Raw genomic sequence first — 26,852 nt, 5'->3', positions numbered from 1 at the left:
CTACTTGCACTTTATACTGTGCTCATTCCACAAATATGTAAGCATGTTTCTGCCTTGGTCCAGGCATTGGGAATGCAATGTGAACATGGCATCTGCCTTCACAGGACTTAGATTCCTCTTTTCTGCTGACTGACTGCTGCTTGTCCTTTAAGACTCAACTCGGGCACCATCTCCTTCAGGGACATCACCCATGCTCTATACCTTTCTCCCCATCTTCCTAGTCTGGTTCCCCATGTGTATATGGAGTGCCCTATGCATACTTCCATCATAGCACTTCTGTGTACCAATTTGTCTCCCCACCAGGCTGTAATCTCTGAGAGTGGGAACTGTGTCCTATCCACTTTTTTATACCCAGCACATGACTTGGTACACAATAGATATCGAGGAAGGATAATTGAATAAACAGTACCCTCTGGTGGCTAGCTCTTGTAAGTACAATCTTTTATGCATTGTAGAAGGGAGGAAAGCGTAGGCAATTACCCAGGAGAGGTAAAATTTTCTTTCTTTTAATATTGGGTAAGGAACCATTTCAGAATGTGTGGTCTCCTAGAAGCTATGTCGTTGTCCCAACAAGTCTTTCATAATGCAGCAAATAATATGTAAATGACAGAACAGAATTACCATTTTGAGTAATTGTGTAAAAAGAAAACCTAAGGGAAATTCATCCCATGCAACAAGGAAATGTAACCTACTATACAATTTTTTATTATACCTTTATTTCAGGGCCAACACACTCATATTCACTTATTCATTCAACAAATATTTGTTGAATACCTGTAGTGTGCCAGGCACTACTCTAGGTGTTGGGGATAAAGTAGTGAATGAAATAAAATCTTTAACATTAAGTTTACATTCTAGTTGGGGGAGATATACAGTAAACAAATGTATTTTTATTAAGGGTTTAAGTGCTATGGATAAAAAAAAAATTAGGGGAGAGTGACGTCACCAAGATGGCAACCTAGGTTGCTCCTGACTTTGTTTCCCCTCACAAGAAGAACAACTAACATCAAATCAAGAACGAGACACAGCTGAGAGGATCCTAGTATATGGGGGTGAGGCTGAAGTACCCTTCTGCTCCACAGAGACCCAGACAGACTGCATTAGGAGGGTGAGAAGTGGCTATGCATTGCTCCTCCTTCAGTCTAGTGCAGCACTATGCAGAGAGGTCTCCCGTGAGCCTTCAGTTCCTCCCATGGGGAAAGAGAACCCACTGGGGACAATTATCACCCCCCCTACATTGGGGCTCACTTTGTGAGAATCCCTACTCTGATCTCACACCACGGGGATTTCAGGGGAATCTGTGGGGCTCAACCACTGGGAATCTGACTATGGTGGAGGAGGGGGAATGGATTGAAACATCTAGTGTAGGGATCTTGGCCCAAAGGGTAATCCCAATGGCAGCTTTGCTTACCCACAGAATCAAGTTGGGGGAACACTTTAACTAAAGTACTTTGTGGAGTGCAGACCTAGATGTGGATCCTCAAACAAGGACGTTTGCCAACCCTTGAGCCTAGTTTGCCCAGGCCCAAGCAAGGAGCTGCATCACAGTCCCACCCACTTTGGGGAGTGTCTTCCAGCCCTATCTGACCAGAAGGGCTGGTGACAACTTCCAGAAGCAGTGCAGCCCAGTGGCACTTGAGCAGAGAGACCAGCAGGCAGAGCTGATCACCCCTAGGGCAAAGCCAGTTGTGGTGAAGCCTTCTGTATATAAAGGCAGGGAGATTGATTTGTAGCTAAGGCTGAGGGTAGCTCCTGTCTCATCCAAACCAGAGAGACCAAGAAATTGACAGCGGCCTAGAGCAGTCTCTCCCCATCCCACCCAGGCAAGGGAGCTAAGACATAGCCCCACCCACTGTGAAGACTGTCTTCTGGCCCCATCTAACTGGAAGGTCTGGAAACAACTCCTGAAAGCTGTGCAGTCCAGCGGCACTCAAGCCGAAAGGCAAGTGGGCAGAACTGAGAGTTTTCAGAATAAAGCCAGCGGCCCTGTTCGGTCAGGGAACTTGGGGTGTGGGTTGGCTTGAGTTAAGACAACAAAGAGCTTTACTGGCTTTAGAGCTGCTTCTCCTGCTGTGCCCAGTCAGGAAATCTGATTCATAGCCCTGCTCATCACTGAATAAAATCTTCAGATTGTCTAACCAGGGAACCTAACCAGAGGATATGGGAAGCTGCATAGTCCATTCAACAGCCCTGTGTATAGTGGCACTTAAATAGAGAGCACAGCCTGTGGGTCCCCCCTTCTGAAGAGCAAAACTGGTGGCCTCACCTGGCAAGTGAATTAAGTGCACACTCAGGCCTGATTCTGGCCCCCAAACAACAAGCTGTATGGACTCTGGGCCCTGGCTGGCTTCCTTGGCAGGGCAGGGAAACCAATTCATAGCCCCATCCACTAGTGAATAATGTAGTATCCAGTTCCAACCATCTACTAGTTATGATCAGAGAATCCAGGCAACAGTGGAGCCCATCCTGCAGCCTCACTTGGGTAGGGAACCAAGCCAGCAGTCCTAGCCAACTGTTCTCAGCCAGTAGCACACCCCCCCATTCCTGTCTTCAGAGTTCAAACTATTGCCTCATCCAAAAATAGATCATAATACCAGTCATCTCTGCCCAAGGACATTACCAGCAGATGCCCAGAAAACCCAAACTGAGCTGACTGGTGAAGAGTTGTTTCTGCCAAAGCAAATCTGTAAAGTTTGGAAGAGGTGCTCAATTACTTAAATGCATGGATACAAATGTAAGAAATCAAGGATCCTGAAAAAGCAGGTAAATATGACACCATCAAAGGAAATTGATAAAACCATGATTACTGACCCTAAAAAAATGGGGATCTATAATTGTCAGTGCATTTGGAATAATCCTATTAAGGAAGTTTAGTGAACTACAAGAAAACACAGACAGCTAAATGAAATTAGGAAAACAATGCATGACCAAAATGAGAATTTTGATGAGGAAATAGCAACCATCAATAAAACACAAACAGATGGGATGCCTGGGTGGTTCAGTCGGTTAAGTGTCCGACTTCAGCTCAGGTCATGATCTCACAGCTCATGAGTTCGAGCACTGCATCAGACTCTGTGCTGACAGCTCAGAGCCTGGAGCCCACTTCAGATTCTGTGTCTCCCTATCTCTCTCTCCCTCCTCTGCTCATGCTCTATCTCCTTCTCTCTCTCTTAAAAATAAATAAACATTAAAAAAAAATTTAAAAAAAAGCACAAACAGGGGCACCTGGGTGGCTCAGTTGGTTAAGCATCTGACTTCAGCTCAGATCACGATCTCATGGTTTGTGAGTTCAAGCCCTTCATCGGACTCTCTGCTGTTAGTGTGGAGCCTGCTTCAGATCCTCTGTCTCCCCCTCTCTCTGCTCCTCCCCTACTTGGGCTCACATTCTCTCTCTCTCTCTCTCTCTCTCTCTTTCTCTCTCTCTCTCTCTCTCTCTCTCTCAACAATAAGCATTAAAAAACACAAACAAACAGAAATTTTAAAATTGAAAAATACCATAACTGAACTGAAGAATACAATAGAGAGTTTCAAAAGTAGGCTTGACCATGTAGAAGAAAGAATCAGGTGACCTGGAGGATAGGACATTGCAAATTACCCAGTCAGAGGAGAAAAGAAAGAAGAATGAAAAAGTGAGGAAAGCCTGTGGGAATTATGGGACAAAATGAAAAGAAAATATTCACATTATGGGAATTCCAGAAGGAGAAAAGAAAGAGAAAAGTATATTTAAAGCAATAATGAAAATGTCCCAAACCTGGGGAGATAAATGGACATCCCCTATGAGGCCCAAAGGATCCCAAACAGGTTGAATCCAAGACATATAATTAAATTGTCAAAAGTCGAAAGAAAGAATTTTAAAAGCAGCAAGAGAAAAGAGAGATGCTACATACAAGGGAACCCCCAAAAGATTGGTGGATTTCTCAACAGAAATTTTCAGGCTAGGAGAGAATGGGATGACATATTTAAAATATTGGAAAAAATAACTCAACCACAAATTCTATACCCAGCAAAGCTGTTCTTCAGAAACAAAGAAGGGATAAAGACTTTCTCAAACAAACAAAAGCTGAGGGAGTTCATTACCACCAGACCTGCCTTACATGAAATGCTAACAGGAATTCTTTGACTGGAAGTAAAACTATGATAATTAATATCATAAAAACATAAAAAGGTAGTATAAATCTCACTGGTAATGGTAGATATATAGTCATAGATTCTGCAATACAGTACTAGTAGTGTTTAATATACTTACAACTCTAGTTTAGAAGTTAGAAGAAAGAACATAGGAAAAATAACCATAAATACATTAATCTGTTATTAGTTACATGATCTCAAAAACATGTAAATTGTGGGGCACCTGGGTGGCTCAGTCGGTTGAGTGTGTGACTCTTTATTTTGGCTCAGGTGATGATCTCACAGTTTCGTGAGTTTGAGTCCCCTGTCGGGCTCTGCACTGACAGAGTGGAGCCTGCTTGAGATTCTCCCTCTCTCTGCCCCTCCCCTGCTAACCCTCTCTCTGTCTCTCTCAAAAAAAGTAAATAAACTTAAAAAAATACACGTAGATGCTAACAGCAGTAACCTAAAATGTGAGGGGGAGGAGAAGGAAAAGTGTAAAGTTTATGAATTTTATTGAAGTTAAATTTTTATCATTTTAATATAAGGAATTACAAATTTAAGGTATTTTATGTAAACCTCATGTTAACCACAAGGGAAAATCTCATAGTAATTACACAAGAGAACACTGTAAAGAGGCCAGAGAATGCTGATATTAAAATACACCAAATACAACAACAAAAAAGTGCAGGATAAGAAACAAAGAAAAAGAGATCTGTGAAACAACCAGAAAACAATTTTTAAAATGGCAATAATAAGTCCTTATCTATCTATACTTATTTGAAATGTAAATGGATTATTCAGTTAAAAGACAAAAAATGGCTGAATGGATTTAAAAAAAACATTGAAAACTATGCTGACTACAAGAGACTCACTTTAGCCTTAAAGACACACATAGACTGAGAGTGAAGGGATGGAAAAAGACATTTCAAAAAAAAAAAAGCAAGAGTAGCTATAATTATATCAGACAAAATAGACTTTAAACTAAAAATGGTAAAAAGAGACAAAGAAGGTCATTATGTAATGATAAAGGGATCCATACATCAAGAAGACATAACACTTATAAATATTTGTCTGTCCAACACTAGAGCCCATAAATATATAAACCAAAACTAACAGAGCTAAAAGAAGAAATTAACAGAAATACAATAATAGTTGGGGACTCTAATACCCCACTTTCAACAATGGATACATCATTCAGAGAATCAATAAGGAAACTGCAGATTTGAACAACACTATAGACCAAATGGACCTAATAGACATATACAGAACATTCTATTCAACAACAGCAGAATACATATTCTTCTCAAGTGCACATGGAACATTTTTTGGATAGACCATATATATGTTAGGCCACAAAACAATTCTTAGAAAATTCAAGAACATTGAAATACCGGATATCTTCCCTAACCATGATGGCATGAAACTAGAAATCAATAAAAAGAAGAAAACTGGAAAATTCATGAACACATGAAAATTAAACAACACTCTCCTGAACAACCAATGGGTCAAAGAAGAAATTAAAGGGGAAATAAAAAATTTCTTGAGACAAACAAAAATGGAAATAAAACATACCAAAACTTATAGGATGTAGTAAAAACAGTTCTAAGAGGGATGTTCATAGCAATAAATGCCTACATTTAAAAAGCGAGAACAATCCCAAATAATGAACCTGACTCTACACCTTGAAGAACTAGAAAATGAAGAACAAACTGAGCCCAAAGTTAGCAGAAGAAAGGAAATAATAAAGATAAAAGCATAAGTCAATGAAATAGAGAACAGACCAACAATAGAAAAGGTTAACCAAACTAAGAGTTTGTTCTTGGAAAAGAGATACAAAATCAACAAATCTTTAGCTAGACTAACCAAGGAAAAAAGAGAAAGGACCCAAATCATCAAGATTATAAATGAAAAAAAGAGACATTACCTAACTGACACTACAGAAATTCAAAGGATCCTAAGAGCCTAGTATGAACAATTATATGCCAACAAATTGGATAACTTAGAAGAGATGAAGAAAATTTTAGAAACAATTCACCAAGACTGAATCAGGAAGAAATGGAAAATCTGATAGACCAATTACTAGTAATGAGATTGAAACAATAATTTAAAATCTAACAAAGGACCAGATGACTTCACTGGTGAATTTTACCAAATACTTAAAGGATTAATACCTATTTTCAAATTCTTCCAAAAGTTTCAAGAGGAGAGAACACTCCCAAACTCTTTATGAGGCCAGCATTATACCAAAACCAGAAAAGGGCACTACCAGAAAAGAAAACTACAAGCAAATATCCCTGATTAATATAGATGCAAAATTCTTTTTTTAAATTTTTTTTTAGCATTTATTTATTTTTTGAGAGAGAGTGAGTGGGGAAGGGGCAGAGAGAGGGAGTCACAGAATCCAAAGCAGGCTCCAGGCTCTGAGCTGTCAGCACAGAGCCCAATGCAGGGCTTGAACTCACAAACCGCAAGATCATGTCCTGAGCTGAAGTCAGATGCTTAACTGACTGAGCCACCCAGGTGCCCCTAGATGCAAAATTCTTGATAAAATACTATCAAACCAAATTCAGCAGCACATGAAAGGGGTCATACACCATGATCAAGTGGTATTTACCCGTGAGATGTAAGGATAGTTCAACATTTGCAAAGTAATCAATGTGATGCATCACATTAATAGAATGAAAGAAAGGAATTTCATGATCATCTCAATAGATGCAGAAAAAGCATTTGACAGAATTGAACTTCCATTCATTATAAAAACTCTTAACAAATTAGGCATAGAAGGAACATATCTCAGCCTAATAAAGGCTATATATAACAAGACCACAGCTAACATCATACCCAGTGATGAAAGTTTGAAAGCTTTTCCTTTAAGATCAGGACCAAGACAAGGGTGCCCACTCTCAGCACTCTTATGCAACATAGTACTAGAACTCCTAGATGGAGCAATCAGGCAAGAAAAAGAAAAGATATAAGAATTGGAAAAGAAGTAAAATTGAAATAACATGAGTTTATATATAGAAAATCCTAAAGTCTTAACCAAAAAACTGTTAGATCTAATCAATGAATTCGGTAAAGTTGCAGGATACAAAATTAACATAAATACCAGTGGCATTTCTATACATTAACAATGAATTTTCTAAAAAAGAAATAAATTGATGCCTTTTACAATAGCATCAAGAACAAGAAAATGCTTAGGAACAAATTTAAGGAAGAAGATCTCTACTCTGAAAACTACAAGACAGTAATGAAAGAAATGGAAGAAAACAAATGAATTAAAAAGTATCCCATGTTTGTGGATTAGAAGAATTAATATTGTTAAATTGTCAATACTACCAAAAGCCATGTATATATTCAATGCAATTTCTATCAAGATTCCAATGGCATTTTTTTTACCAAAGTAGGAAAAACACAAGAGACCCTGAATAGCCAAAGAAATTCCGAGAAAGAAAAAGAAAATAGGAGGCATCACACATTCTGATTTGAAGCTATACTATAAAGTCATAGTCATCAAAACAGTATGGTACTAGCATAAAAACACGCAATGGAACAGAATTGAGAGCCCAGATATAAATCCAAGTATATACAGTTAACTAATATGTGACAAAAGAACCAAGAATACCCAATGGAAAAAAAGACTGTGTTTTCAACAAACGGTGCTGAGATAATTGGCTATTCACATGTAAAAGAATGGAACTGGACCCTATCTTATACCACTCACAAAAATTAACTCCAAATAGATTAAAGACTTAAATGTAAATCCTGAAAGCATGAAACTCCTAGAAGAAAACATAGGAATAAAGTTCCTTGATAGGTGTATTTATGACTTGTTTTGGGATATGACACCTAAAGCACAAGCAACAAAATAAAAAATAAACAAGTGGGACTGCATCAAACTAAAAAGGTCTACACAGCAAAACAAACCATCAACAAAGTGAAAAAACAGCCTACAGAATGAAAAAAAAAATATTTGCAAACCATGTATCTTATGAGGCGTTAACATCCAAAATACATAAAGAACTCCTATAACCCCATAGCAGAACTCCTATAACCCCAAATAGCCCAATTAGAAAATGGGCAAAGGACCTGAATAGACATTCCTCCAAAGAAGATATACAAAAGGTCAGCAGGTACGTGAAAAGATGCTCAGCATCATTAGTAATTAGGGAAATATACATTAAGACCACAGTGAGATATCACTTCATGACTATTAGAAAAACCACCATCAAAAAGGTAACAAATGCTGGCATGGATGTGGAGTAGAGGGGAGCCTTTGTGTATAGCCCTTGTGTATAATCCCAATAGGTGGGATTATAAATTGGTGCAGCCACTATGCAAAACAGTATGGAGGATCCTCAAAAAATTAAAAGTAGAACTACCATATGATCCAGATGTATTCGGGAAATAGGGGAATGAAAACCCTAACTCAAAAAGATAATCTGCACCCCTATGTTCATAGCAGCATTATTTCCAATAGCCAAGACATGGAAACAACCTAAGTGCCCATCAATGTATGAATGGATAAAGAAGTTGTGGTATATAATACAATAGAATATTATTCAGCCATAAAAACCAAGGAAATCCTGCCATTTGTGACAACACAGATGGACCTTGAAGGCATTATGCTAGTGAAATAAGTCAGAGAAAAACAAACACTATATAATCTCACAAATGGAATCTAAAAAAAAACCCAAAATGGAGCATCTGGGTGGCTCAGTCAATTAAGCCTCCTACTTCAGCTCAGGTCATGATCTCACGGTTTGTGGGTTCGAGCCCTGTGTTGGGCTCTGTGCTGACAGTTTGGAGACTGCTTGGGATTCTCTCCCTCTCCCTTAGCCCCTCCCCCATTAGTGTTTTCTTTCTCTCTAAAAATAAATAAACTTAAAATAAAACCCCAAACTTACAGAAAAAGAGATCAGAATTGTGGTTACCAGAGACAGGGGGTGAGGGCAGTGGAAATTGGAGGAAGGTGGTCAAAATGTACACGCTTCCAGTTATAAATAAGTACTAAGAATGTGATGTACAACATGATGACTAGAGCTAACACTGCTGTATGATGTATAGGAAAGTAAAGAGAGTAAATCCTATGAGTTTTCATTACAAGAAGACAATTTTTTTCCTTTTCTTGTTATTCTATCTAAATGAAAACATGGATGTTAGCTGAACCTATTGGGATAATTACATATATTTTACAATATATGTAAATCAAAACATCGTGCTGGTATGCCTTAAACTTCTACAGTGATGTATGTCAATTATTTATTAATAAAATTGGAAAAAGTAGACTAGGGTATAGAGTGGGGTGTGAAATGAGATGCCACTTGAGCATCTGGATACATATTAGTTATAACTCCGAAAAATACATAGATGTTGGTTCATCAGGCCTGCTTAAAACATAGTTATAACTTCAGAAAACCATATAAATATTGGTTCATCAGATCTGTCTAAAACATTATGGGACTTCTAGAGTTTTCTTTCTTTCTTTTATTTTAAATTTTGAAATAAGTTTTAACTTCACATAGAAGTTGCTAAAATAATATGGAGAGTTCCCACAAAGGATTCACCTACTCTTTCCCATTGTTAACATTTACATAATCGCATAACTACCATAACCAGGAAAGGATCACTGGTGTAATATTCTACCAAGCAAACTACAGACCTCATTCAAATTTCACCTGGGTTTACATGCCCTCAACCTTGTGGCGGCAGGGGAGGGCTCATAATGCTGTGAACTTTATCACATGTATAGATTTGTGTAATCACCATCATACTTAGACCAACAGTTTCATCACCCCCAAGAAACTAATTGTGCTACCTTTTTATAGTCACATTTACCCCCGTGGAAACCCCTGATCTGTTCTTCTTCACTATAATTTCTGGAATGTTATGTACATGGAAACATGAAGTGTATAACATACTATGATCCGCTTATGTCCCTAATCAAAATGCCCCTGAGATCCATTCAAGTTGTTGTGTGTATCAATAGTTTTTCAATTTTTTTTATTGCCAGTGTTCTACAATTTGTTTATACATGCCCCCACTGAAGAGCATTTCAGCTTTTTCCAGTTTTTGGCTCATACTTATAAAGGTGTTATTGGGATACCTGGGTGGCTCATTTGGTTAAGCATCTGACTCTATCTCAGCCCAGGTCTTGATCTCAGGGTCGTGAGTTCAAGCCCGCACTGGGTTCCATGCTGGGTGTGAAGCTTACTTAAAAACTAAAAACAAATAATAATAAAATAAGGTGTTAATGAACTTTCATGTACTTTTTTCTGTAGACATAAATGTTCATATTTCTATGGTGGAATCTAGAGTTTTAGGTCTTCAGAGTAGTTTAGAAGCAAGTGCTGTGCTTCACAGAGTGAAAAGAACATGAAAGATATGGCTTCAGCCTTGCTCTGTCATTGATTGGTAGAATGATATTAGGTAAGCCCTTCTTTCTAGGACTCAAATTTCTATATGTAGAGTGAGGGGCTAGGAACCTATGATTTCTTCAGTCTTTTCCATATCTAACAATTCTGTGGTTCTGAAGAGATAAAAAGGAGGTTTCTACCTTATTTCATAGAGGACTTCTAGCTTCTAGCTGTACAAGTAGCATACCAGCTACAAGCCTAGATTATTCCTCTCTCACTTGTTTCCTTGCATGTTCTAAACAGTTCCCTTGTGTGGAAAGAGAATATGGGTTTGAAAGTAACTAATCTTAGAAGTTATTTTAATATTTATTTTTGATAGAGAGTGTGTGTGAGTGGGGTAGAGGCAGAGCAAGAGAGAGCAAGAGAGAGTGAGAGTGAGTGAGAGAGAGAGAGAGAGAAACAGAATCTGAAGCAGTCTCCAGGTTCCAAGCTGTCAGCACAGAGCCTGACGTGGCGCTCTAACTCAAGAACCGTGAGATCATGACCTGAGCTGAAGTCAGATGCTTAACCGACTGAGCCACCCAGGTGCTGCAGAAAGTAACTAATCTTAATGCTACAAAGGCTTGGAGGTCTGATACCTGAGGAGAAAGGCCTTTAAAACTAACACAGAATTGCCACATGGCACAGGGTCATTCCTATGTCATGTATATGGAACGAACTCCTTCTGTTGCTAGTATTGTTGTTAGTTACACTCAGAGTAAAATAAACACGGAATTTGTGCGTGTGTGTCCATATGTATGTGTGTGCATGATGCATATTTTCTAAATGTTTCATTGTATACATTTTTATCCTATATATTTTTTCAAAAGTCAGGAAGTAATTCTACAAAATATTTACAATGCTTACGTCTAAGGAATGCGATTATCTTGGGAGCCAATTCTGAGATGAAAAGAACTATGTGAGCATAGTCTCTCTGTCTCTGCCTCTCTCTCTCTCTCTCTCTCTCTCATATACATATGGACACACACACACACACACACACACACACACACACACACACACACAATGGTTAGATCGTGGACAAGAGCCAGACTGCCTGGGTGTAAATCCTGGCTCTGCCATGTGCTAGTTATATGATCTTGGGCAAGTCACATAACCTCTACGTCTCGCACTTTCTTCTGTAGAATGGCAATGATAATAATGCCAACTTCAGAGGGTTAATAGGATACATAAATGAGTTAAAATATATGAAACAATTTGAAAAGTGCTTGTTGCATTGCAGGAAATGTGTCTGCCAGTCACTGTCTGTCTGTCAAGAGGCCTCCCACAGCATGGATCCCTGAATGCAACATATTAGGACTCTTACACTTCTGGAAATGGGCTGGCTGCCACCTCCCCACAATGTACACTCCGTTTCTAACTTCAATAGTCCCACCCCCCACCCACCTTTACCGCTATAAACCCCTCACCCACTCCTCTGCCAAAAAAATTAACTTGGGCACTGAGGCAGAAGTTTGCTTAACTCTGCCTCAGTAATTTTTTTTCCTCCTAAGCTGTAGCTACTCCAGCAAGGGGGCCTAAAAATCCTATTAATAATTTTGCATATCCACCAGAACTTTAAGTGATCACCCTCCCCCCAAACCTAAAGAAACAGATAAAATCCATTTGAAAAACAGACCTATTTCATTTACCTATTTTTATGTAAAGCTGTCAGGACCATCTTTGAAATATTGTGTTGTTTTGCTTTAGAAAACAAGAAAAGATGGTCTTGTCTTCTTTTTCCTTTTATACTTTTGAACCTTCCTGATACAAGGGCTCTGGGGTGGTGGTGGTGGTGGTTGTGTGTGTGTGTGTGTGTGTGTGTGTGTGTGTGTGTGTGTGTGCATGCGCGTGTGTGAGTGTGTGTGATATTGACCTAGTGTGATCTGGATTAATAGCTTAGGGTGCCTGGGTAGCTCAGTCTGTTAAGCGTCCAACTCTTGGTTTTGGTGCAGGTCATGATCTCAGTTTCATGAGTTAAAGCCCTATGTCTGACTCTGAGCTGGCAGTGTGGAGCCTGCTTGGGATTCTCTCTCTCTCTCTCTCTCTCTCTCTCTCTCTCCCTCTCTCCCTCTCTCTCTGCCCCATTCCCACTTATGCTGTCTCTGTCTCTCTCAAAAGTAAATAAATCAATTTTAAAAGGCACCTTAGCTTAGATGCTGCCATCGTAGGTGCCATATCTGCTTCATAAACATTGTGGCCTCTTATTTTTTCCCATGTTTATTGAGATGTAATTGACATATAATATTGCGAAAATTTAAGGTGTATGATGTGATGATTTGATATACATGTAGATTACAAAATGATTACCACAATAAAGTTAGTTAACACATTCACCACCTCTCACAGTTGTCTTTTAGTCTGTGTGGTGAGAGCATTAAGGATCTATTCTCTTAGCAGTTTTCAAGCATGCAATACAGTCTTGTTAACTATAATCAGGGAATCTAATAAACCTGAACTCCTAGAAACAGAGAACATTGCATTTTCTTGAATGCATCATTTTAAGAGAGTAATGAATTCTTTGCAGCACAGTAAGGTGACAAAGCTGTTCATAACAACTCCTTGATAATCCATTAGACGGCCAATGTACCTCTCACTCTTCCTTCTCATTTCCTTTGCACAGAACGTGACTTTGCAGACTGAAGGCAGCCCACCTCAGCCACTTTTCTCTGATGTTGTGGAGTCTGAGAAGGTGGGGTTGGTGGTCACCTGACCTGCCCTGGGCGATAATGGGGAGTGAGAAATTTGCTGTGCCTTCCCACTTCCTTGAGTACTGTGCCTGCCTTTCCTCTCCACCTTGTTCTCAATTAGTGTGTTAGCTAACGATGGTTAAGATGTTGCTACAGTCTTAAGATCCTGAAATTTTATCCAGGTACACCTGAAGGCTCAGAATGACAGCGCAGCTCTCCGTAATATATCTGCAACCTCCGTTTCTAGCCTTATTTCCCTCCCTTGCACCTGTCAGGATGATCTGCTTTATCCAAACATCCTCTACGTTCCCGCCTGTGCTTTTGTTCATGCTATTCATATCCTTCTCTTGGCCTAGAATTCTCTCTTTAAACCTCATTTCTGTGCATCCAAGTCTTGCTCATCCTTCAGGACCAGCTCAGCTACATGAAACCTCTAATCCCCTGATTGTCCTTTGCCACAGGCAAACTTTGTTTTCTCTTTTCTGTGCCCTTGAAGAGCTTTGTTTGTATTCTGCTATATTGCTTGTTCTGCTCTTCCTTGAATTGTAATTAGTTTGATTCGCACTCATCTTCTCCACTAGACTGTAAGTACCTTGAAGGCAGAAGCTGAAGTCTTTTGCATCATTCTGTCCCACACGGGAACCCACATAGTGCCTTGTACACAGTGTGGGCCCTCAATAAATGTTTGCTGATAAAAACTTCCCCCAACGATCTTATTGCTGGCATTTCAAAATCTTCTTGTGGGGAGATCTATTTGGGCAGAAGATTTCAGGGAATGAACTAGGATGGCATTGACTGTAGAGTGGAGGACCCTGAGATGAAGATGCCAACCTGGTGTGCTATTACCACATAAATGAATTTCACCTGAGTCTGGGTATAGGGCTCATCCACTACTTCATACATGCTGTTCCACCTGAACAGGAAATCCCAGCTCCTTCTGAACTCTTGTGCAGTCGTCCGCATGACTGATGGATGTGACTGAGCTGAGGAGAGTGTGTGAGTGAGGAAGTTTCTCATGGGGATGGGTGGAGGGAAGGCTGATGCACTTTGAACCCAAGAATAAAAGACCTATAGAACAAGCGTGTGGGAGTTGGCCCAAGAAAACTATCAAATAAGCTCGCTGAAAGAAGCTCAGGGTAAAAAGGTCTAGTCCATTTACATTTCAATACAGAATAGAAACAATTGCCAAAATAACTTTTTGTGCCCTCTTTTAAGCCTTTGCAACGTGTGGCTTTTGTGAACTCCCATATACTTATTTCCTTGTAGTGACCAGCATTAGAGTCCTTCTAATGGGATGTGTGTGTTTGTGTCAGGGAAGGGTGGGGATTAGGGAAGACTAGGTCTGACTGTGGGTTTAATCTGTTGGCTGGGAAGTAGGAAGGAACTTTGGGAAACAGTAGATGGGCAGTTGGATAAAAACGTGCAAGTCAAATTCTTGCTGCCTTTTGGAAGAAAGAAAAGAGCACAGAGCAGGAAGCGGACCTGGTGACCTAATAGGGAGGCCTGTGTTCCCTAGGGCTTGGGCCTTAGAAGACTCCTGCTGAGAGTCAGTCTTAAACATCAAAAATTCCTCCATGCCCCCGCAAAAATTGCCCTTTTTGGGGGGTGGAGAGATTTATACAAGCAGGTTACCAAGATTACTCTAATGGTGTTTTCAGGGAGGATAGATTTTTCCACAGATGAAAAGCCTGTCAAACCCACTAACCCAAACCAAAGAGCAAAGGCCAAATAAAGATGTGGAATCTCCCACCAGCAGACCAACCTGCCTGTCCACCAACCAACCAAAAGTGCTTATTAAGATAAGCCTGGTTGTTTTCAACTAAGGGTTAATAAACAAGTGAAATATGTCAGTGCATTTTCAAGGAAAACTGCAGACAGGGAAAATACCAGGGCTTTCAAGTACCTTCCAAGCAATTTGAGATGTTTTATTCACATCATGAAGACAGTTTTACCCTGGAGTATTTCCTGTTCGGAAAACATTCAAGGAAACTACTCTTTTGGGCTGCTTCTTGACATGGAAAAATTTTAATGTCACTGCTTTACCTTTCATTTGGGATTTTGCCTCTTCAGCCAAATTTCTGCTACCTGTGCCTGGCTGTTTTATTTTGCCCACTGCAACTGTCCAAACCGCACCCTAGCTCCCTCACTTCAATCTACATTTTCTGTACAAAATGTGTTTACCATAGTACATTTTCTAATGTTTGTCATTCTTATTCTGATTTTTCATTTACTAAGTCAATCAGTAAATGTTGTGTGTAAGGCATTGTGCCTGTTACAGCAGGAGAAACAAAGTGACATAAAAACTTTCCTCAAGGAACTTGCTGTCTAATTGAAGTTTTGCAAGCGAGGGAGTGCTTCTCATATTTGACCTTTCCTTTTGATTCCTGTTACCCTCTTTGGCTAGACCCTGTTCACATCAAAATCATTTCCTAAATTGCTTCCCCAGCTTACCATTACCCCCAATCAAATCAATCCCAGGTCATCTTTTTTAAGAAAAAGTTAACTTGATGGTTGCCAGAGGAGGGGATGGGGGGTATAGACAAAATGGGTGAAAGGGAGTGCCGGGGGGGTACAGGCTTCCAGTTATGGAATGGATAAGTCACAGAGGATGAAAGGTACAGCATAGGGAATATAGTCAATGATATCGTAATAGTGTTGAATGGTGATGGACAGTAGCAACACTTATGGTGAGCACAGCATGACATATAGAGTTGTTGCATCACTGTGTTGTACACCTGAAACTAATGTAACATTGTGTGCCCACTATACTTCAATTTAAAAATGTGTATTTTTTTATTTTTATTTTTTTAAGTTTATTTTGAGAGGGAGAGAGGGAGAGAGTTTGTGTACATGCATGTGGGAGAGGGGCAAAGAGAGAGGGAGAGAGAATCCCAAGCAGGCTCTGCACTGTCAACACAGTGCCTGATGCAGGGCTCAATCCCATGAACCAGGAGATCATGACCTGAGCTGAAATCAAGTGTCAGACACTTAACCCACTGAGCCACCCAGGCACTCCCCCCAAAATATACATATTTTAAAAAGTCATTCTCTCACCATCCTACCCTCCTCCCCCAAAAAATATTTTTCAAAGATACCATGTTGTCTAATGAATAAGGTTCAATTTTGTTATCTTGGCTCAAGATTTCTCTCCTTTTTACCTTTAAAATCTAAGTCCTATCCATCTTTAAGTCTCAAGTCCCACTGCATTCAGGCATCTTTTCTACACTTCCCCCCTGAGAGCAATCTCTCCCTTCAATTTCTGTAGATTATATTCTACATCACTCATTGGTACGCTACCTTGACTTGTTTGTTTTATATGCATGCGGCTTTTCCCTGTTCAGATTGCAAATTTATTGGGCCACCTGGGTGGCTCAATCAGTTGAATGTCCAATTTCAGCTCATGGCCTTAATCTCACAGTTTGTGAGTTCAAGCCCTGCATCAGGCTTGCTGCTGTCACCCTGTCAGTGCACAGCCCGCTTCATATCCTCTGTCTCCCTCTCTCTCTGCCCCTTCCCCACTTGCACTCTCTCTCTCAGAAAAAAAAAACAACAACATTAAATATTACAAGTTTATTGAACGCAGGGCCTGAATGTAATGTATTACACACAAAAGATGCTTCATACATGTTTGATGATGAAGATGGTGATGATTTTTCCTGATTTCAGGGTATGTATAGGATGGGTTATGAGGGTGGGTGGCAAAGGAAAGATCCTGAAGGTGGGGAATGAATTAATAAAGCTTTTACAGTAACAGTCCAAAAGGGTGATAAGGGCTTCAGCTTATTGATTCCTTGGCTCAGAGCCTCATTGTATTGCCAGAATAAATTCAGTGAGTTTGAAAAGAAAAGAAAGAGTAGGACTTTGGTACTGTTGTGAATTTATGTGGGGGCTGAGAGAGAAGTAGAAGTCAGAAGTAAGCCAACCTGAGTAACTCCAGTAATGATAATAGCATTAGCAAAAATGAAAGAAAGAAAAAGAAAGAGAAAGAAAGAAAGAAAGAAAGAAAGAAAGAAAGAAAGAAAGAAAGAAAAAAATAAATCAGAGGTGGAAGCCAGATGTAGAGGGAAGATGATGAGTTTGTTTTTAGACATACTGAATTTAAGGTAACTTAAGTAACCAAGTAGACATGTCTAGCAAGCAGTGAGCTACTCCCTACCCCCATTTGATTCAATACAACAAATATTTACTGGACATCTACTGTATGCTGTCACTATGTTAGAGATGCAGTCAAATAAGACACTATCCCTGGCCTCCAGAACTTATGTTTGAGTGGGGACGACAGACTAACAAATTCCTACAGTATAAGGTAGTAAATGGTATAATTGAATTATATATACAGTGCTATGATAGCATAAATAGGGGATGCATTTGGTCCAAGCAGATGAGAAAAAGTTACAGAAGTGATGATTTTGGAGCAAGGCCTGGAAATATCGGTGGATGTTTGTTCAATAAACTAATAGGGAAATGAATTTCCAAGTGAATGAAGTCTCAAGGAAAGGCACAGGGTGTGTGGCACCCCAGGGGAACAACAAGTGACCTGGAATGACTAAAGAGAATGGGATAACAGAATAAAGATGGGGGCACCTGCGTGGCTCAGTTGGTTAAGCGTCCGACTTTAGCACAGGTCATGATCTCGTAGCTTGTGGGTTCGAGCCCCTCATCAGGCTCTGTGCGGACAGCTCAGAGCCTGGAGCCTGCTTCAGATTCTGTGTCTCCCTCTCTCTCTGCCCTTCCCCTGCTCTCTCTCTCTCTCTGTCTCTCTGTCTCTCTGTCTCTCTCTGTCTCTCAAAAACAAATAAACTTTAAAATATTTTTTTTTAAAGATGGATGGAGCAAAAGAGGTGATGGTTGTCAGAAACTGGACAGGAATTTTGTTACATTAGCCTGGGGAGGCAGTCTAGTGTGATGGTTTGAAAGGTATGGACTATAGTGTCAGACTGCCTGGGTCCAAATCCCATCTCCACCACTTACTAGGTGTGTGGCCTGGAGTGAGTCACTGAGTATCTCTGTTCTCAGTTTTCCCATCTATGAAATGTGGCTGCTGGTACCTGCCTCAGAGGATTGTTTTGATGATTGAGAGAGCAAGTGTATGTAAACTGATTGAGGTAGTGCCTAGCATATATTGAGTGTTATGTTGGCCCAAGGGCTAAATTATAAAGAAACAAGGCACTACACCATTGTGTCCTACATCATCAGCAGGTTCAAAAGGAAATTATAAATGGGAACTAAAGTTGACAGATACTCTAAGCACGGATCCAGGGCGCACTAGATGAATCTCCTGTTCTCACATGAGTGGGAGTTTCTTGCAAGGGTGACATATCTGCCTTGGAAATGTAGATCCAATTTAGGGAAGGGGTGAGGAGTCTGAGAAAAAAAAATTACATTGGCCGGAGTGGGACTGTTTATTCCCAATACATGGAAGCTCTCATTATGGCATTCCCTCTGGAAAGTGGAAATAAAATGAAATAAGGTTGAAATACCACCAGCGTATTTTATTTCAGTTAAATAAGCAACCAAAAATTGGCCAGCGGGGACCTTCGAGGGCAAGAGAGGAGGCAGCAGGGTCCAGTGACAGGCATTTTGCCAGGTTTGGAGTAGGTAAAGGATCCTTGAGTAGACTCTTGGAATGATTGTGTTTCCCTGTGTGACTGCTCTGTGTGCTGCTCACATGGAACTGAGCCTCGTCCACCCACCCAGCCAGGCCAGGGGTTTCACTTGACAGAACTCAGTCTGAATTCTGGTGTTACCAATGACTAGCAAGTTACTCACGTTGTCCAAGCTTCAGTTTCTCCATCTGTGGAATGGGAATAAAGGTGGCTCCTATATTATAAAGTGCTTATGATAATTACACGAAATAATGCATCTATAAAGCATTGGAACATTAAGTGCTTAAATGACATAAGTCAGTTCCCCTTCCTTTGCTTTTCCACTTGGGCAACCCAGAGATGCCCACTCTCAGTTCAGTCCTGCTGGGCACTTCCTATCATCTAATGTCAATAGTAGTAGAGATGGGAGAAAGGAGAAATCAGGGTACAGAAAGACAATGAAAAACGGTGGCTTTTCTTTTTTACAACCCCACTCTGACTTTGCAGTGGAGATATTTTGATGTAGTCAGTATTCCAAAATAGAAGAGGTATTCAGATACTGGACAGCCTAAGGTGAGAGGTATCTACTAACGCATGATGGCAAAAATGTGAAAATATAGCTACACATGCATTTCTCTAATGTGAAGTTATAGCTGCACGTTCATATGTTTTAAATTTTTTTCTTTTTAATGTTTATTTATTTTTGAAGGAGAGACAGAGCAAGAGCAGAGGAGGGGCAGAGAGAGAGGGAGACACAGAACCTGAAGCATGCTCCTGGCTCTGAGTTGTCAGCATAGAGCTTGATGCAGGGCTCGAACCCACGAACCGTGAGATCGTGACCTGAACCAAAGCTGAACACTTAACCGACTGAGCCACCCAGGCATCCCTCGTTCATACATTTTAGAATTAGAAGGGAACAAGGAAAATCGAAACCATTGTTTTAGGATGGTAGAAATCAATTGTTGGCGGTGTTATCTCAATATTACTGTGCCTGTGGAGAGGGATCCTCTTTTCCTAACATACTTAAATCTCCTTACCGTCTTTTCAAAAGAACAGCAGGAGAACAGGGTGCTGGGGTAAAGGGAGTTGCACAGTGGGAATAACATGCCCCCATCTCATCTGTCCTTCTGCCCAGCCTTCCATTAACCATCATGATCTACCAGAGGCCGGAGAGTTTCCTATCTGTGGTGCTTCAATGCCCTTGCATCATTAATATCATCATCTCTACCCTTCTTCTAGGAGTGGATCTTATGAGGGAGGTATGGAAGAAGTTGTGCATGCTTAGCTGTCAATCCGAACCTTTGAGAGGCAGCAGGGGACAAAGGCAGCAATCACTGTGTAATATTCTGGACTTTCTTGGCAGGTGAATACTGCTATGCATGAGGCAAAACTTATGGAAGAATGTGACGAGTTGGTAGAGATCATCCAGCAGAGGAAGCAAATGATTGCTGTCAAAATCAAAGAGACCAAGGTAATTCACAGCCGCTTCAGTGAGACCAAGGCAGAGTTGACTTTACAAATGTCAGAGTTTCCTCCTGATGATTCCAGGGTGAACATGGATCGCGAAAATAAGAAGAAAGGAGGTGGTAGGGAGGGAGGCAAAGAAGAAGCAATGTTTGACCTTGTGCGATGAATCCAGTAAAAATGATGGCAGTTCTGGGGTGTTGGAAATGTTCTATATCTTGGCCAGGTTGGTGGTTACATGGGTGTTTGTATATACAAAAAAAAAAAAAATCATTGAGTTTTACACTTCAGAGGTGGGTGCTTTACTGAATGTGTTATAAGTCAACCTGAAAAGAAAAAAGAAAAAAAGTAATGGTGGAAATGAGGGTCAGAATTATGGAAGGACCAGGTATGCTAATATTAAGGACTTTGGGCTTAATCTAAAAGGCATTGGGAAACCATTTTAGTTTCTTAGGAAGGGAGAAGACTGATCAATATGGCAGAGGTATGCAGGATAGATCAGAACAGGATGATACTGAAGTAAGAGAAGCAAGTTAAGAGGCTTATGGAGTGTTTCTTTTTTAACTTCTTAATGTTTATTTGTTTTTGAGACAGTGTGAGTGGGGGAGGGGCAGAGAGAGAGGGAGACACAGAATCCGAAGCAGGCTCCTGGCTCTGAGCTGTCAGTGCAGAGCCTGACATGGGGCTTGAACTCATAGACTGTGAGATCATGACCTGAGCTGCAGTCAGATGCTTAACCAACTGAGCCACCCAGGCACCCCATGGAATGGTTTTTGGTATGAGTTGATGAAGACCTAAACCAGGGAAGCACCAGCACAAATGGAAAGGAAGAACATAACAGGCACTACTAGAAAGGAAATGATGAGAATCATTAACTAATTAGCTACAAAGATGAAGGGGAAAGAGAAGACGTTCAGGTTTTTAGCTTGGGAATTGAAGAAGCACAGTCAAGGTCAGGTGTGAGCCTCCGTGCGTCTTTATGGTTTTAGGCTTATTGGTCTGCCGGTCAGTGTAGTGATTATAATAAGTTCATGTTGTGTATACAATGTGAGGAGTTATGAGAGTCTGGAGTGATAATCAATACTTTGTGCCATGCTGGATGGTTGGGTCCAGCTAACACAGGAGTTGAAATTTCTGTGACCCCAGGCCTGTGAACACACAGGTATGCATACAGATACATAGATAAATATATACACAGAAATGTAGCTACTCATAAAGAACAAAGAGTTACTTTTTATTAAACTTGTATGTGAAAAGCTATTGACAATAAAATGTAAACAGTGGTGATCTCTGGGTGCTGGGGTTTCTTTTTATACTTTTATTATTTTCAAAATATTCTATGGTGATATTCTATGCATTGCTTTTATAATCAGAAAAATTAATGTTACCAATAAAAAGGAGGAGGCCAATGATCTACAGTATATGACTGGGTGTATATGCAATGTGGGTAAGTGGGCTGGAGGTGGGAGGAGGGGCTGGCAAGACAGATGTAGAGGGTAGGGTGAGGAGGTGAGTGGTAAGTATGGGGACCTTGGGACATCAATAGGCCTTATTTTTAGAATCACTGCAGCAAATCTCCTTCATGTTGTTTTATAGTTTTTAATTAAGCCCTGGATATTTAATCTCATTTTTCTTTGGCTCATTCCTTGAAGGTAATGAAGCTGAGAAAGTTGGCACAGCAGGTTGCTAATTGCCGCCAGTGTCTTGAACGGTCAACAGTCCTCATCAACCAAGCTGAACATATCCTGAAAGAAAATGACCAGGCACGGTTTCTCCAGTCTGCAAAAAATATCGCTGAGAGGTGAGTTCCGTCTCTTTTTATGCGCCTGCTCTTATGAACAGGGGGCAGCTTGAAGTCCCTTAATTCCGTTCAGGCATGTATGTATGTAGCAGCCACCACCAGATAGGTACGAAGCCTCAGTGGTTCATTGCCCTGTGGATTTCTGGCACCCTTTTCTCTGTGTAGCTCATCTGTTCCTCTAGTGTCCAGCCAGTCATGGCCCCTAGCTGTGCCCTAGCTCTTCGTGGCCCACTCCGTGCTAGAGCTTTCTATGTTGATGTTAGCGTAGGGCCAGAGAAATATTTGGCCACAGAGATAGGTGTGTGCTCTTCCTAAATCTTTGTGCGGTTCTCATTGCTTTCATTTAGTTATCCATCACACAGATCCTTTAGAGCAGTAATTCTTAGGCTTTTATTTTAATCAATGGCTCCTTCGACAGAGTGATGAATGTCATGAGCCCTCTACCTGAGGAAAAAAATGCATAGTAGATATATACACACAGAATCTTGCATACAATTTCAGAAAACTCATGAATACTTAGCAGGCCATCTATACACCATTTGCAAAGAATCTGAAGATGAAAGTGAAACATTGCTCAGTACAATCACCAAGGCTTTGAGGGGCTGCAGGGGCTCATTAGGCAAATCTGACTTCCTCCTATCTCTCTCTCTCATTTACTGGAGACTTTGGCTCTGGGTTCACAGTATTCCTTTCTGTTGCTTCTGCCATTGTTCTGGGTGCCATTGGCGGCATCCACATCTAATGCCAGCTGACATTGGCAGCTGACCACATCTAATACTCTAGCCATCTAATCTCCTGGCTCCTTGCCATCCCATCCTCCAGTGACCCTCACCTCTGCTCCCCTTCATCCACCTACTTCCATGGCTCACATGCTGAACCTCACCATCACTCAGAATAAACTAAAAGATCCCACCTTCTAACTATAACCTCTGTACTTACGGTTGTTTGTTTTTCTTCCAGTACATCCATTCTTCAACTTCATTAGGACCTCTAAGGCCTGACTCCTATCTACCAGCTACCTATTGTCTTCACTTCTTTCTTTGGCCTATTTAGGGTATATGATTTCTCATTTCAGCTATTTACTCTCTTTTCTGTGTACCCAGTTCCCTTGCCCCACTGTCTTTTTATCCCACCAACCTGGTAAGACCCCCAACCATGAAGCAGCCCAGCTCTTCTCACCTTTTCCATGCCTATGTTTGAGTTGCAGAACCCTGGGGGAGAAAACTCAATAATCAAAGAGGTTGGTACTGCTGCATCGCAAATTTATGGCTTCTAATCTCCCCTGGGCCCTCGGTACTGACCTGAAATCCTTCTGTGTTGCTTTGGTCAGCTTTCTTTCTGCTTTGTCTCCATAATGGCCATTTCAAATTTTCTGTGTTCAACTCAAAGTTCCGACCCTGCCACCTTCCTGCTCATGCTCAGCAGATGACTTTACATCCTATTTTTATAGAGAGAGCGGTAGGTAAGAAATGACAAATTCCTCAGCTTCTCAAGCCAAGCTGGGGGGCATATCTACATCCACATCCATGAGTTCCCCCTCCCTTTTGATTATAATAGAAGACATGTGCTTTGTGCCACATGCTTCCTTTTTACCATAGTTTCAATTTCTACCTTTCTCTAGTTGACTTCACATGGACTTTTAAAAATCCATTCATGTCTCTCCTATCTAAAACATTCCTCTACCTCCTACCTACTCTAGCCGTTGCCATATCTCTCTCTTTCCCTCATGGCAAACTCCTTTTTTAATGTTTATTTTTGAGAGAAAGCGGGAGAGAGAGAGAGAGAGAGACAGAGAGAGAGAGAGAGAGAGAGGGAGGGAGAGAGACATCAGGTACACAAGACAGGGAGGGGCAGAGAGAGGGAAGGACAGAGGATATGAAGTGGGCTCTGCATTGATATCAATGAGCCTGATGTGGGGCTCAAACTCACAAACTGTGAGATCATGACCTGAGCCAAGGTTGGACACTCAACCGACTGAGCCACCCAGGTGCCCCCTTTATGGCAAAATTCTTGAAGGTCTTTCCATTTCCTCACCTCTGATTTATGCTTCTTAAACATTTATTTATGTACTTATTTACTTTTTAATGTTTATTTATTTTTAGGAGAGAGAGAGAGTGTGATCAGGGAAGGGGAAGATAGACAGGGAGACACAGAATCCGAAGCAGGCTCCAGGCTCCGATCTGTCAGCACAGAGCCCAACGCAGGGCTCAAACCCATGAGCCGCGAGATCATGACCTGAGCCAAAGTTGGACGCTTAACCAACTGAGCCATCCAGGCATCCCTCTTCTTAAACATTTAAAAGTTATTTATATTCAAGTAATACTTGCACATAGTTAAAAAGTCAAATATTATTAACATTCATATTGCAAAAAAATAACAATCTTCTCCTCACTCCCAATTTCTGCTCTCCAATAATAACAATATTTAACATTTACTTTGTGTTGGGCATTATTCTAAGGCCTTATAAGTATTAACTCATCTAATCCTTATAAAAACCTCATGAGATAAACACTATTATTATACACATTTTAGGAGTGAGAGAATGAGGCTCAGAGAGGTTATGTGACTTGCCTAAAATCACCCAGCTAGTAAGGGATAGAGGCAGGATTAAAACCCAGGAAGTCTACACTTCTCCAACAAAGGCAAGCAATTTCAACTCTATTAGGTATTTCTTTTTTTTTAAAGTTTATTTATTTTGAGAGAAAGAGAGAGAGAGCAAGCAGGGGAGGAGCAGAGAGTGAGGGAGAAAGAGAATCCCAAGCAGCCTTGGTGCTGCTAGGTCAGAGCTCGATGTGGGGCTCGATCTCATGAATGATGAGATCATGACGTGAGCCAAAATCAAGAGTCAGATGCTTAACCAACTGAGCCACCTAGGCACCCTTCCATTAGGTATTTCTGTTGGCATTACCTTTACATTTCTAAATAGCATCGTTATATTGCTATTTTCTTCAAATTTAGACATTAACAATTGAGTTCTACAAATCTGGAAATTTTTCAGCCATCATTTCTTCAAGTATTTTTTTATGCTGCCTTCTTCTCTTATGCAGATTCCAATTACATGTATATTAGGCTGCTTGAAGTAGTTATCAGCTCACTGATGTGTTGTTCATATTTTAGCCATTTTTTTTCTCTGTGTATTTCATTTATTTCTAATGATATGTCTTGGAATTCACTAACCTTTTCTTCTGTAATGCCTAATCTGCCATTTATCTCTCTAGTGTATTTTTCATCTCAGATATTATTGTTTTCATCTGCAGAAGTTCGGTTTGGGTCTTTGTTTATCATCCATATCTCTACTTAACATATTCAGCCTTTCCTCTAGCTTTTGAACATATGGAACAACACTAATTCAAAAAGATATATGCACCCCTATGTTTATTGCATTATTTACAATAGCCAAGCTATAGAAGCAACCTGACTGTCCATTGATAGATGAACGGATGAAGATGTGGTATACACACACACACACACACACACACACACACACACACACGATAGAATATTACACAGCCATAGAAAGGATGAGATCTTGCCATTTGTGACAACATGGATGGACCTCGAGGGTTTAATGCTAAGTGAAATAATTCAGACTGAGAAAGACAAATACCATGTGATTTCACTCATATATGGAATCTAAAAAAACAAAACAAATGAATAAACAAACAAAAAGCAGAATGAAACCTATAAATATGGAGAACAAACTGATGGTTGCCAAGGGAAAGTGGGTGGGAGATGGACAAAATGAGTGAGGGGAAATAGGAGATACAGGCTTCCAGTTATGGAATGAATGATTCATAAGAATAAAAGGCACAGTATAGGGCATATAAGTCAAAGATATTGTAATAGGGTTGAATGGTGACAGATGGTAGCGACACTTGTGGTGAGCACAGCATAACGTATAGACTTGTCAAATCACTATGTTGTATACCTCAGACTAATGTAATGTTTTGTATCAGCTGTACTCAAAATCACTAAATCAAAATCATTAAAATCAAAACATGGACAAAACATGGAATACAGTTATCATAACCGTTACAATATCTAGTTCTAACATCTGTGTCAGGTCTAGGTCAGTTTCAATTGATTGCTTTGTCTCCTCATTATGGGTTGTATTTTCTTCCTTCTTTTCCTATCTGATAATTTTTGACTGGATGTCGGACATTATGAATTTTATTAGGTGCCATATATTATACTTCTATAAATATTCTTTTTTAATTTTTAAAAATCTTTTAATGTTTATTTATTTTTGAGAGAGACAGAGACAGAGAGTGAGCAGGGGAGGGGCAGAGACAGGGAGACACAGAATCCGAAGGAGGCTCCAGGCTCTGAAATGTCAGCACAGAGCCCAATGCGGGGCTCAAACCTACGAACTGTGAGATCATGACCTGAGCCAAAGTCGGATGCTTTACCGACCGAGCCACCCAGGCGCCCCTCTATAAATGTTCTTAAGCTTTGTTCTAGGACACAGTTAAGTCACTTGAAAATATCTTGATCCCTTGGGTCTTGCTTTTAAGATTTGTTCATTGGAATCAGAGCAGTGTTTAGTCTAAGGGGAATTTTTCCACACTAGTGAGGCAAGATGTTTCTGAGTACTCTGACGAGTGCACCATGCATCATGAGATTTTCCAGCCTGGCTGTTGGGAACAGACACCATTCCTGGCCTGTTGTAAGCACCAGGGATTGTTCCCTTTCATCTTTTTTTTTTTTTTTTTTTTGGTGCTGTTTCCTTGGCTTTGGGCAGTTTCCTCATGTGCATGTGTCAATTAGTATTTTGTTGAATACTTAAAGGGGAACCTTCAGAAGGTCTCCA

General features: G+C 40.4%; 1 protein-coding gene across 5 annotated transcripts in view; it reads left to right on the top strand.

Annotated features, from left to right (window-relative positions):
- The window catches only part of MID2 (midline 2), a 101,711-nt gene that overhangs the window by 52,695 nt on the left and 22,164 nt on the right, over positions 1 to 26,852 (top strand). For all 5 annotated transcript variants that reach the window (XM_053891280.1, XM_053891283.1, XM_053891282.1 and 2 more), the window contains exons 4-5: positions 20,141 to 20,248; positions 21,894 to 22,042. In XM_053891280.1, coding sequence (XP_053747255.1) covers positions 20,141 to 20,248; positions 21,894 to 22,042 — 257 coding nt within the window. The remainder of the gene's footprint in view (positions 1 to 20,140; positions 20,249 to 21,893; positions 22,043 to 26,852) is intronic.

The sequence above is a fragment of the Panthera pardus genome, unplaced genomic scaffold (assembly GCF_024362965.1).
Source record: "Panthera pardus isolate Hobbes unplaced genomic scaffold, ASM2436296v1 HiC_scaffold_27, whole genome shotgun sequence".
NCBI lineage: Eukaryota > Metazoa > Chordata > Mammalia > Carnivora > Felidae > Panthera > Panthera pardus.
The sequence above is the reverse complement of the archived record's forward strand: the minus strand, read 5'-3'. Positions and strand labels throughout refer to the sequence as shown.